General features: G+C 41.4%; 1 protein-coding gene across 1 annotated transcript; it reads right to left on the bottom strand.

Moving 5' to 3' along the window:
• Positions 1-9,427: 9,427 nt before the first annotated feature.
• LOC142597142 (lymphotactin-like) lies at positions 9,428-12,959 on the bottom strand. The gene is made up of 3 exons (XM_075727624.1): positions 12,803-12,959; positions 10,220-10,337; positions 9,428-9,661 (listed from the first exon to the last, which is right to left on the bottom strand). The coding sequence occupies exons 1-3, from the start codon at positions 12,957-12,959 to the stop codon at positions 9,556-9,558; spliced, it is 381 nt and encodes a 126-aa protein (XP_075583739.1). The 3' UTR covers positions 9,428-9,555.
• Between the last annotated feature and the right edge of the window lie 501 nt (positions 12,960-13,460).

The raw sequence follows: 13,460 nt of genomic DNA, 5'->3' as shown, positions 1-13,460 counted from the left end.
AGTGTGAGTATATAAGAGTATATCTAATTATACTCATGCGCAATGTATGAACAGTTGGTGTTGCTGCCTGCAACTGTGAACCGCTCTGGGGAGTCTCATATACAGCAAATAGCTGGTGAACAGCTGGTGAAAGAGTTACTAAGCCTAAGGATAAAAGTACTTGGCAAAAAGCATCATAATTTGTGCTTAGAAAATAGGTATGTGGAGCAGCACTAAGTATCACTAGTGGTAACATCTCAAAATGTTCTCCAAGGATAGATCAATGGTTACATAGGATGAAAACTGTGCTCCCTTTTTCTCCAAGTGTATAAACTGCAGTGGTTTTATTTTGTGTGCCAACTTCCAGTACTCTACAGCACCTACAAATTATGTATGCACAGCAGCTCCAAAAACGAAGGTTAATTTGTCTTAAGGTAGGCATCCAAAAATAGAAGCTGCCCCCTCCTCCCCTGGTACACACTTTTGAAAAGAATGAAGTGTAAGTGTCAAAAGGCCAACAGTTTTGTAGTGACTGCTAGTGAAGTGATGGTGACCCCAGTCATTATTCCTCTCTTCCCCATACAAGTGTGTTTTGCCAGAGGGAACTCGCTGAGGATTTACTATGATGAAGACGAGGGCCTAAAAATCTGGGCAGCTCTTACCAAGAAGCTCGTAGTATCTATAAGCGTGTTTTCAACTCATGCTGCAGGAATCAGCCTTTTAAGAGAAACCAGGAAATGCCATGAGCACCAAGGTCCACACCTATAATTCCAATAATCTCATCTTTTACCTCCTGTCATTCACTTTTCTGATCCTTTTTTGCCTTTTCTCACTCTATCTGCCTCCCACACTCCTTTGCCACTACTATTTTTGCCTGTCGTTCCCTCTCCATTTCTTGTTTTCTTGACAGGACCAATCCATCTCACCTCTTTTTATTCCTTGCAATTGTCTTCCCTCATAAAAGGTATGTCTGCCTGCTGCGCCTTTAACACTGGCTTTTTAGAAAAAAACAAACTCACCTTGCAACCAACAGCAAATTCCTAGAAAAGCATCCTTACAACATGGTCTCCAAGCCATGTTTTTTTGTCTCTCTTTCACTTTGTTTTTGGCAAAATCTCTCCTCTTTAGCATGTTAGTCAACAGAACCATTAGTTACCTTGGTTACTCCTCTGAGCCTTGTCACCTCTGCATATCCCTTGTACTTAACAACAAAAAATCCTGGGGTATTTTTCCATAGACTTTCTCCTGTCTCTCTTCCCCACACGGGAATGTTTTATAGCAAATTGTCCCTCCCAGAAAACAGAATTACTTGGCTCTGAAAAGCTACTAACAATGCTGTAAACAAGGAAGATCAGATATAGAACTACTCTGTGAAATCACTGAGAATAAGCAGCAGCAAAACCAGTGGCAGTAACGTCAGGGCTTGCATGGGTCAGCTCATGAAAAAGTTAGAGGTGTCCTTGGTTTTGGCTTTCCCTTCTATTGTGAATGTGTATTTTTTTTTTGTGCTTTAATCTTTGTATTTTGATGGGTTTGCATGGGGCTACCTGTGATCTGCTTGTGCCTGTGATTTTTGTGCTCTCAAATCTGTGCAAAAGTTTTTCTTCCATTTGTGATTATGCACACCATTTGAGAGCTTCAGCAGCTGGCATGGTCTGTGGGTTTGAGGCTACCCCACATCACCACTATAAATAATGGACAACAGTGGTCTTAAGGTTTTAACTGTACGAAGTCAGGAATAAGACTTCATTATATAAATCACTTGTACCACTTTGTCTCGAATGCTGTTCTTGTTTCCACTATCCTCACATCTATAATATATTTATCAGAAAGATAAGAACCCATCAGAAAGGTAAGATACGTTGTCAGAGATATGTTGATGGACTGATAAATTAGGATACTAGAAGATTAGGTCTACATAGATTAAAGAAGGGCAAATAAGAGGTGAAATACAAGAATGCACAGCAAAAAGGGGAAGATCGTATCTGAAACTGACTTGGGAATCTTCATAAAATGTCATTAACCCATGCAACTCATTGCCATAAGGCATCAGTGACATTATCTATATATATGGCTTCAAGATTTCATAGTTACAGGAGAGCAAATAAGAGATTTCTAAGGCACAGAAACTCTCCTTGCGTTAAGGTGGAAGCCCACCACTCAGATGAATCTCCCATGTAGGCAAGTTATGCTGTAACTGCCTTCAACAGGATTTCTTGCTGGTTTGATGGCATGAATCAACTCTGGCTGAGAATGAATCCTGAACTCAGACTGCAGGGGTAATGTGGTTGGGAATTCCTGTCTTCCTGTTGGCTTGCAAATTCACATCTCAACGTGCACTGTGAAGATATCAAGCCGAAAGATGACCAGAATAGCTGCCGTGTGGAGTTTCATTGCTGGTGGCTTCTGTGTCAAGGCAGAAAAGGAAGTGATTAATATGAGCCTCCTTTCATGGAGTTTATGTACTGTTGTTCAGTTGGCAGGTCCTCATTTTGCCAAAAAAGTTAGTGGAGTGGTGGGAAAGGGGTACCTAAGTAGAAAATTTTAATTCTGGTGACAGAGAACCACCTCTTTCCTGTCCATTACCTGTTAGTAGCCCCCCTGTGAAGGCCTTTCCTGCTCAAAGCCTGTTGTGGCTGAAGTTCTCTGAACTGAGTTTTATTTTAGCCTGTTTTAATTTAGCTACTTTTCTGCTGTACTGTGCTGTCTATGTTTTGAACATTGTATGTAAAGAGCCCCACAGAAGCACAGAATGACACTCTCTGACCAGCGGACCACTGACAGAGAGACATGCATCAAAAGAAAACTAGTTTTGTTAATGGAAATGGGAATGAGGTGCCCCAGTCATAGTGGCTGTGTAAGCCAGTGGTTACTCTCAATGGTATCTTTAGACGCAGCTCTGGAAGGGGTACCACACATCCCTTCTGTAGGATGGGACTTGTCAAAAGCTTAATGCTTTCCCCTGACCTTCAGGGAGCCCAGACTGATACCACAAAGTGCTTGGGCTGGCTGAGGGAAAGTGCAGAAGATACTCTCACCTGCAGAATGTAACCATCTCCACAAAGTCACCTTGCAAATCATGCTTTTGAGTAGGGGCTTTGTTAGGCAGCCACAGTGAAGTTTTGTGGGGCTTCAAAGCAAAACAAATGTTTTGGAGAGTTTGCAAATATGTTCATGTAATTCCCCACTGTCAGCTGAAGTCTTGAGATCTCTTAAATGATTTTTGAGATGGAAAAAACCCCACCCAGCTATAGTTGTACTAAAATCTTCAGGTGTAACCATGAAGCTTCTTCCAAGATTTTCTCTGAGTGATAACTGTTTCTTATGGGTGTAGTATTAAAGACTGAATGTAGGCATTCTTGAAACTTCTATTCACTACAAGTAGTCACAATAGGGAGGAATCAACCAGTTTGAGTTTAAAAAGTGAAGTTTACACCAGCTGTTTTCCTTCAGTTGGATGATTTTTCATTTGAAAAGTTAAATCTGAGCTGATGAAACATATGCCTTAGAGTAAGGGTTTTTTTATAAATATATTACTCATTTTATCCAGTAAGTCATTACCACTTCACTTTTTTGTAGCATAATAAAAATCTAGAAATGGAGATCTGCAATATTTTGCTGATTTAGTTGCTTAACTCAATTGGTATCATTACAGCAGGTCCTTCTGAGCAGACAAGGTATCCCTCATGAGAGATGCTCGTGTTAAAAGGCTGTAATAAATCATACCCAAACCAGCCAACACCTCATGAAAAGCACCCCAAGGGATAGTATCAGGTGAATTGGCAACTCATAGCATGGCAATTCCAGGTCAGGAGTTTTTTTATAGGCAGGGTTAGGATGACCCTGGAGGTAGGTCGGAGCTCTAACAGAGCTGTTTTCTTCTCACACTGCACAGAAAGGCACTAGGCAGTTATCACTTGAGTTTTTTTCTAAGTCAATATTGTCCCACTGGGGAATACCAGGATAACTCTCTAATAGTCTCAGAGCAGCAGGCTTGCTGGAGCTAGCACCACAGTGGACATGAGGCAGCAGATGGTAAGAAACAAAAAGGTATTTTCCCCACTGAGAAGCCTACAGAATCCTCATCTTGTGTGTGTATTCACATGCATGCACAAACACATGAATGCACCCAGATATATGCACCCTTACTGTCACTCTCCAACACCAATATTTCAGGGAGAGTCCAAGTCCTAGTGCTTACCCTTACAACAAACACTTCTTCCCCTAATGGTTCTTGAGGAAACTGTAGCCTCGGTGTGGAACTAAAAGGCTCAGAAACCCAGAGGGGATGAAAAAGTTATCAGATTTATTTGAGGTGTTATGATTTCTAAATAGCCTTTGATGTATTTTTTTTTCCTTCAGTTTTTAAGGGCTTAATGCAAGAAATATTGAATTTGATACATAATAATCAGCCCAAATCAAGTGACAACCACTGCACAAAAATGAACAATTAAGTAGAGCAGGACATGAGCTTGTATTTTTGGGGTCCTTGTCTTGTCTCAGGACCTTGCATAACAAACATGTAATAATTTGGTCTAGGCTCTTTTATTCTAAGCCACAGACAGGAAGGAAAACCAAAACTTTTCCAGTAAAGGGCCTGCTACCCCATTTTCTGTGGTGTCTTTAAAGGAGCAGAATAGGGGCAATAAGCAGGCCTTGAACCAGCATATGCTCTGGATATGTCTCAAATGAGCCTTGCAAAGTTAGAAGGTTCATTTAAATTGCAATCCCATACTTGGTTTTGGGGTGGTTATTTACTGTTTCATACAACAGACCTCTCAAGCTCCCTGGAGAGCAGGTGCTGGGAAGTGTGTCTGTGGTTTGCTCTGGTCATTTTCTAGATGGGGTCTTTTATGGGCTGATGCATCCTGTTTCTAATGAAGGTGAAATTATTAGCAGCAGAGGTATTTCTGCAGTACTTTCTTTCCTGTTGGGAATGTAGAAACACAGAGGCAGATTGTACAAATACGGAAACACTAGTTTTTGTCAGTCTGAACCTACTGGTTCAGTTGTTTTAATGTTTTCTAGGCTAGCAGGTGAGAAGGATCAGGTGAAATAGGTTTTCTTCTCTGCTTTGGCATTAGCACTTTGTTGCACAATTTCCCCTCTCTCTGCTGCCTTTAACTGTCAGGTGAAATGGGGTGAAGGTATACCATGACGTGACAAGAGAATATTTTTTAAATCTTCTGGGCAGCCTCTGTAGGAGTTGTCCTGGCAGGTCTGTTCCCTTCTTCTCAGAACTCAACCAAAATACAAGTTATGGGTGGATAGCATGGGGTGGGAAATGGAAGACAGAAATAGCCCTCAGTGTTTGTAAGTGCACAGGCATCGTGGTAGGCAGTAAGGGGAGTCAGAAGGGTGTCCTCAGAACAGGTCCGGTGTTGCTGCAGGAAGGGCCTTAGATGTACCTAGAGAGCGGATGGGCTCACTGGGGCATGCCGCAGTGGTGGTGCTGGTCACAGAGCATGCTATATACAGTTTTATCATGCTCTCCAAATCAAATGCCCAGCTAAAATTCATATTCATAATTACACTGACAACCACTTGCAGTGTGGTAATTTCAGATGTTTTCAATATGTTCATTCCTAAAAATTCGCTAGTGGAAGAGTATATCTTGGGGCTTCCAGGTATATGGCACATCTTTTAAGCTTCTGTTACCCCAAGGTGATGAGAAACTTACCCTAGTGCACATGCCACAGAGCAGAGATGGTAACTCAAGGGAGCAAGTGAGTTGTTAAAAGACTGTGACTTCTTAAGGACTTAATGGCAGCTATCTCATACCACTTTCTCCTGAAACAACTCCCTGTCACTCCTTTCCTATTTGTTACCCCTCCCCCTCTACCTTTCCCCTCACCTTCTCCTGTACTGGCTTGCCATAAAATTTGAATTAGTGTCTTCTGTAGACCCCAATAATTTGGGTTAAGTAATCAATTAGTTTTCAATTTAAAATATAAGGTTTAGCTTTCCAAAATCCATGTGCTGCATTGTTCCACAGGGATGAGGGAAAAAAAATATTTTTATTTGCTGAATTAACATGCCTTATTTGTCATGTCATGTACCAATATTTGGCAAAATAGCATCACTGATGCATTAATATTTCTACACAGGTATTCAGTCCTCCTCCCTTTTCTTCTTTCCATGCAGGGTCTTGAGCAGTCTGTTAAAATAGGTGATCAGCTGATGAAAACCTCCGGTGTAAAGCAAAGCAAAATGATAGTCAAAAGGCACGTAAAAAAACAATCAACAAATATTCCAGCTCATTACCGGGGGTTAGGGACTGAATGTTGTAGTAGCAGTTTCTGGGACAGCTGGTTGTCATTGTAAACCCTTAACTTTCTAGTTCCTTAATTATATATAAGCAGTGAAAACAATACAGCTGCAGCTACATGAAGTCATTGTCCAGGAAGTATACTTTTTTAATACAAAAAGCTAGCATGCCCAAAGGGGTGGATAGTTGTCCTGTCAGCCTCTGTTGAAGTTAGTGAAGCTGTGAATACTTACACAGGTTGAGGGTTTCTCCGCTGTGCTCTCGGCTGACTTTCCCCCGTGCTAAGGATCTGAACACAGTGTATTCTTTCAGTCCCTTTGGAAACTGTGAGTGGTGTGCAACAGAAGAGAAATGGTTGACTTGTTTCAAATATTGTTGCTACCTGGTCTGCCATGTGTATTTGGAGGGTCCTTTATGGAAAAGTGGTGCACCGATCTTACAAAAGGAGTCACAGGAAATCCATGTTCATGCTACAGGCTGCAACCTAGCAGAGGATGAGCAGGAAGGGAAGAAGTCACCATGAGCACCTGCTCCCTACCTCACTTGGAGAAGAAATGGTGGGCAGTCAGGTGCAGGGAGGACATCAGTGGAACCACAGCCCCAGATCTTCAGACATACCTTGGAGCCTAACTTCCTGTTTTTCTAAGCAAGATGTTTCCTAAGGATGTTGGAGAGACCGAGACTATGGTTCTTACTTGTCTCCAACACAAGAGCAGCACTCTAGTTCTTCATTTTGCACTTTCCTTTTGTGTGTGTGAAAAGGAGGTTTAATCATATTTTCCATTCTTTCTAAAAAATTTTGAGAGCCTCAGGGAAAAGTGCTAGGCAGGAGCAGTGCCATTACAGATAAGCTTCCAGATTATACACAGCTAGAGACGACAAAAATAGCACACAACTGGGACCACAGCGAGGACTAGGGTAAGGAATGGTCACGGAAAGACAGGGAAGTCCCACGGGTTTAATGAATGAGTAGGAAGAGATGTTAAAAGCATGGATCACCCATGGTAATTAAGTCCCCAAAAGTGCACAAGGATCATTACGAATCTTGCAAGGTATAACAAACAAGGTATAATTATTAAGTAGGATGATTCAGTCTTAAAAATTATTATTCATCATGCTATGAACTGTGATGAGGATGAGCAGATATGAAGTATTAATTGCTACGTGATGGTTGATTTAATATATCCTCAGGTGGTGATAGTCCTAATTAAAAAAATTATATTCACTTCAGCAAGATTAATTCCAGGATAAGATACTACTGACTATAAGCAAAGGCATTAAAATTCCGCCTGCCAAAAGCATGTTAGTTAGTTCTGGTCCTGGATGAATTTGATCAATGGAAGCTGATGGTATTCATCTGAGAGATTACCATAGAACTGCTTTTATAGGTGACCTGGTTTTGTAGCCTGCTGCTAGTCTGATGATGCTGAAGGGGACAGAACTGTTAGTGTTATCTATAATAGGAGGGACTGGGGCCTTCAGGATGGTGATTCAAAATGAATGAACACCAGTTTATATATTGCCGTACTCCAGAAACATCTTATCTCAACATTTCTTTCTACCTGTAAAACTCTTCTTGCAAAGATGGTAGCAACAACTGTTTTTTTCTCTGGTGTAGTTGATATTGAGAAGTTCAGTAAGGAAGCATCACTCCGTATAATGGAGGCTCAGTAGCCTGCCTTGGCTCTGTTCTGTAGTATGACACGTACAGTCAGTCATCCTTCTCTTCCCTGCCTGAGCAGTAGCACTGCTTTAAAACCTGTCCTGGATGGGGAAAACTAAATGTGTTTCCCTACGCAGGACTGGGCTATGACAAAATGTGAGCCATGGGAGACAAATCCTGTCTGCAGACTTAAGCAGAGCAGGGAACTGTAAAGGCTGGCTTTTAGAGTAATGTGCTCTTATTTCTGTAGCGTAGTCTGGAAGTGTTGTAGTTTGATGTGTGTCACTAAGAGGTTATTTGTGACGAAAAGCCTATAGTTTAGCAGCAGTGCAGGCTACATCCATGTGGTAGTGTGAGAGGAAGTTTATTCCTGCAGCTCCTCTGCTTGTACCTCTCTTCCACCCCTCAAGCTCCTCAAACGCCATTTTTTCCCTCTCTCTGCCCAGAGCTCTTCCATGTCTGCTTCTGATAATGTGGGGATCATGCTAGTGTTATATGAAGTCTGACTTTTAAGTACCCAGACTTTTGAAGAGGTATTTTCTGAAATATGGGTCTTGCAGCTGAAATATGGTGTAGGAAGCTCAGAATCAGCTTGCTTTTGAACAGTCTGAGTCACGAGCTGGCAGTAGTGTCAGCTGTAGCTGGCTTGGCCAAAAGTTCTCAGATTTGTGGTGTCACCTTGGTACCCGTTTCAACAGTCTCCATCTGTATTACATACAAGCAGACAAGCATACTATTTGATTCCAGGTTTACAGTAACTTTATTAAAATTCAAAACCTTCTCTTAGTAGACTTTATAAATTTTAAAAATATAAGACACTTTACATATACATAGTTCTCTAGATGAGGGAGGTCCTATGAGTTTGTGAAATACAGATTCCAGACATGCTTTGTTCTTACTTATTCAGAGAAAAGCAAAGGAAAAAGTAAAATGGTGCTTTTAGGTAGTCTCACATGAGGGTGAAACTGAAATAACTTCACAGAAGTCGGTGGGTAGGATAAGTCTTCCCCAGTACAAGGCTGCCCTGAATTACTCCAGGTCATCCCTTGGTGAGAGTATCCATACATCATCATGGACTGACCTAATAGTGCAATACTGTGTATAAAAATAGAAGGCCCAAAGGTCGTCTTCTGAATATTGCACCGATCAGGTGATGGTCTGAAGCATGCGATTAGTTTACTTATCGATTATATAGGTACGAGTAGCCATTAAATTATAGAGCACCTTCTCAAAGCCAGCACTCATTGCAGAACGTTCTGACCTCCCTCAGGATGGAGGCCCACACTCATCCAGCTCTGTGGCAGGTCACCTTCTTCCCTGCAGTATGTAAAACCATCTGCCATTGACCCTTAAATGCCACACTGGTCAGGACAGTAAGGATGAGAATATATCTACATTCAGTTGTAAATAAATATTAGCAAGCATTTCAGAAAACAAGCAGTGTATCAGAGTCTAGCTATAAAACGAAGATGTCAGCAGGCACTCAACCAGTGATGAAGAGATTCTGGTGAGTTCATGTTTGGTCAGAGATTTTATTGCCTGTTAATAAACAGGAATTAAAAGCAGATACTAAGGCTTCCTTCCCTGTTATGTGCCGCGCTGATGATTCCATTTAGTTGGCCTTAGATGCTTGCCTGGGACAGGATTATTTGCCTCTGGTGGTACGTTTTTCATCTATTTTCTTCATAGCAGCCTTCACCCACTTCTGATTAGGGCTTACGCAGATCTTGATTCCTTTTGTGGTGATAAACCTATAGGAAGAAAGGAAGCAAGCAAGCCAGGCGGCTGTTAAATTCCAGTCTCCAAACCCAGGTTTACTGTTCTTGGTTTTTATGCAGAACATGAGGAACAATGTGGTAAAATCGTATCACATGCTGGAGTTTGTAGCTAGTTGGAATAACAGCAGTTAGCAACATCAGTTCCCTGTTGATGGCATAGGTACGTATGTATGTAACATACGTGGTCATGCGCATATATAGTGACACTGAAAGAAAGGAGCATACTTGATATTCTGAGATTGTATATGAAATCATGATGCGCACTTTCAGGGCACAAAAGATCTGGCTGTTCAGTGAGATTTCTGCCAGCATTTGTGAGCAGCACGCATCTCCCAGCTCTCTGAGACCCACCCTTCTCCCCTCACTCCCTCAGCTGCCAGGTGACCTCTTCAGGGGGGAACTGGAAGGGTGACCTGAACTAGCCAGATTTAGTGATTTGGGCCATGAAGTGTCTTCTGATGTCCTTTCCTTTTTGATGGTAGTGTGTTTGCATAGACAAGTCTGAAGGTGAACTGTGCACTGGATACTTACATGATGGCATTCACTGGAGATTGTTGCTTTTCATAGTTGACAAGAGTTTGGATGTTCAGTTGCCGTGTAGACAGATTTACACAACGGTATTTTTGCATGGACTGACTTCCAATGCTCCCTAGAAGGGGAAAGATAGATAAATGACAAAGGCAGTCAATGCTATGTTCATATTTAGCCATAATTACCTAATGAATTATGAATTCCAACAGATTTCCAGTTGTGGTTAGAACATGAGTTGTCTCATGATGTACAGCCACAATACCAGTTATACAAGAGAGCTTAAGGGTTTGGTTTTTTTTTTTTTTTTTTTGTGACGCAGCCTACCATCTCTAAAGTGTTATTGCTATTTCAACGAAGATGCTAATCTTTAGCTGTTCTCCTGGCTGGATTTCCAAATGGCATCTGAATGTGGATCAGTAATTCCCCCTACTTTCCAAGTCATGGAAAGGAAAGCAAGGCTACTTTTCTCACACTGGACATCCAAAACTGGATTAAAAAAAAAAAAAGTTTGAAAGAAAGGGAGGCATATCTGCCAGAAGACTAAGTACTTGCATACTCTTGCTATAAATCTAGTTTCATAGGCAATGGAGTGCTACTTAATCCTCTCTTTCCTCCCCAGCATTTCCGTACATTTCAGGGAAATGCACTGGTGATTAATAAAGAGAATCGCAATCAGTGTAAAATTCTTTGGACAGTTGTTACCTTACATGATGATACCCAAAACTGGGAGTTTATTTAAATAGAGATGCAGTATATGTATACATTACTGGAAGCCTCCGCTTGGCTAGTTTCTGGTTTTCTCCCACCCATCAAAGCCAGGTTTGGGAAGGCATAAGGGGGACAAACAGAACACTGCTCTAATCTGAGGTTTCCTTTTAAAGAATGTATAGAGAAACTGACTTGAGAGAAGTCCAAGAGCTGTTCAGGTGCAACTTGCTAACTATAAAACCTGCTTCACATCATCTCATTATCTGTGAGCTTTTCTTTGTTTGAAATAATTGGAATAGCTGAGGCAAACACGCGTCAGCCTTTGGAGAAGCTGTAGCATACCAGGGCATGGGTACTGGCAGAGTTGCTAGTTCTTGAGATTTTGTTTCCCTGAAGGAATAGCTCTTCTGATCTTGCTTTAGTCATGAGTAACATGCTGTATTTTTTGATGATTCATTACAAATAGGTATCTTACTGCCTCACTCAGACTGGTTTTCAAAATGTGGCATTAAAGAGCTCACAGAGAGTCAAGGAATCCTTACTAGTCCTGGAAATATTCTGTCTACTACTAAACTGTGTCCAGGGAATATGCATGCAGGGAATACCAGCAGAGCTTCTCTAAGCCTGGGAACAAAACCTAACTGCTCTGTACCTATAATTACCCTTTTTTTTTCTGGTGGGTTGGTTTTTTTTTTCCTTTATCTTTCTTCTTTCTAATCCTTTTTCTATCCCTTGCACACCATCTCACTGTGCTTTTTCAGACTTGGTGATATTTATGGCAAATTATACAACCTGGAGAATGACATTACAAGCTGGCAGTCTGTGATACGAAGCCACATGTTGCCGAGATGAACAGCAGCAGCATTAGTCAATGTACGAGAATGTAGTATGGTCTAGCTGTAGGGGTACTAGGTCAACATACTCAGTATGTAGCTACATAATCTTGTGAATGCTTAGCAGGTCTCAGTTTGGTTTTGGTGTGGTTTTGTAAAGATGCCTTTTCTGTGTGTTTGTCTTTGCATATTTTTGTGGGTTTGCATATGGCTTGCATATGAGTATTTTCTGTGATTTTTATGTGCTTGTTTGTGTGAATATGACTGTGTATGAGAAGGCATGTGCTTATGTGTGTATGTTCATGTTTTCGCATGATACACAGAGCCTAATCTAAAAGTCTACAGTGATGTTTAGGTCTGTGACAGACTTATTTAAAGCATGGCTAATAAACATAGCTTATCTCAGTGCTCGTAAATGGTCTCAGACAAGATGTTAAACTGTATGAAGTCAGGAGGAAAGAGAAGATATTGTAGGAATCCATTGCTTTCCTTTGCAATTTTTGTTCATAGTTTGTCTGTCAGCACCAAAATATTTGGCTAGAAACAAGCAAATAGGCAATATGTGACATGCAACTGGTAGAACTTTTTGAAACAGGGGCATTAGAGGGATTAAGGCTATATAGTTAGACAAAGACAAATTAAAGCAATATAACAAAAGTACATATGAAAGTAGTATACCTGGAAAAAGAAAAAAGTACATCTTATTCAGGAAACATTTTTTCATAAAATGTTATTAACCTATAGAGCTCATTGCTCTATGGCATCAGTGAGAGTAAAAGACATTGTGTCTCCAAGATTTTATGACTTTAAGAGAGAGAATAAGGCACAGAAACTCTCCTCGCATTAAGGCAGAAGCCAACCACTGATTGCCAGGACATCAGATAACATGATTTCCCATGAAACTGCCTTTCTTGCAGTTCTGATCTGGATTTCTTGTGAGTTTTATCTTATGAATCAGCTCTGGCAGAGAATAAATGCTGCTCATCAGACCACTGGTGCAATGTGGAGCAATTCCTGTCTTCCTCTTGGGTTGTAAACTTACCTTTCACCGTGTGCACAGCAAAGATGCCAAGCCAGAAGAGGACGAGGATAGCTGCAGCGTGGAGTTTCATTGCTGAAAGCTTTGGTGGCTTCTTTGTCAAGGCAGAGAAGAAAGTGTCTATTGTCAACCCTCTTTCACGGAGTTTATATATTGTCATTCAGTGGTCAGTTCTTGTGTTCACTTTTGGGGCGTCATGGGGGGGCTGAGTATAAGTGGAAAAAATTGAGCGGCAGTAATTTTTGTGGTGACAGAGAACCACCTTCTCTCCTCCACCCATCCTTCACTAGCCCCCCTGTGAAGGCTTTTCCTGCTCAAACCCTGCTGTGGTTGCACTTGCTTCTGTGTTGTGAGTGGGGTTTATTTCAAGCTGCAAAAAGTGAGAGCTCTTGCTCTGTAGTGGAAACCTTTAATAAAAGTTCCTGTCCTTTCACACCTTGACTTGGAGAGCTGTAGCTAAGCTGCACCGCAGAAGCAGAGAGTAACATTCAGAGTTACCTCTTTGACCAATGGACCACTTTAAAAGGGGAACTGTGAGCTAACTGAGGATGGAAACAGGAACGCCTTGGCTTTTTCCATAGTGGCTGTAGATGGTTGGTCACTTTAATGCGTAGCTTTGGAGGGCTATCCCTCCTGTTTCCTCTGTGTGCTGGAGCTGGTT

Source organism: Pelecanus crispus, chromosome 1 (genome assembly GCF_030463565.1).
Source record: "Pelecanus crispus isolate bPelCri1 chromosome 1, bPelCri1.pri, whole genome shotgun sequence".
NCBI classification, from domain to species: domain Eukaryota; kingdom Metazoa; phylum Chordata; class Aves; order Pelecaniformes; family Pelecanidae; genus Pelecanus; species Pelecanus crispus.
This window is presented reverse-complemented; position numbering and strand designations above follow the sequence as displayed.

Bases quoted from the DNA above. Each gene is read 5' to 3' on its own strand.
- LOC142597142 (XM_075727624.1), bottom strand. From the start codon at position 12,959: ATGACAATATATAAACTCCGTGAAAGAGGGTTGACAATAGACACTTTC. The intron at 10,338-12,802 runs GTAAGTTTACAA...TTCCCCTTCTAG, and splicing joins TGCTGTGCACACGGTGAAAG to GGAGCATTGGAAGTCAGTCC. The intron at 9,662-10,219 runs GTAAGTATCCAG...TTCTTCCTATAG, and splicing joins TCTCCAGTGAATGCCATCAT to GTTTATCACCACAAAAGGAA.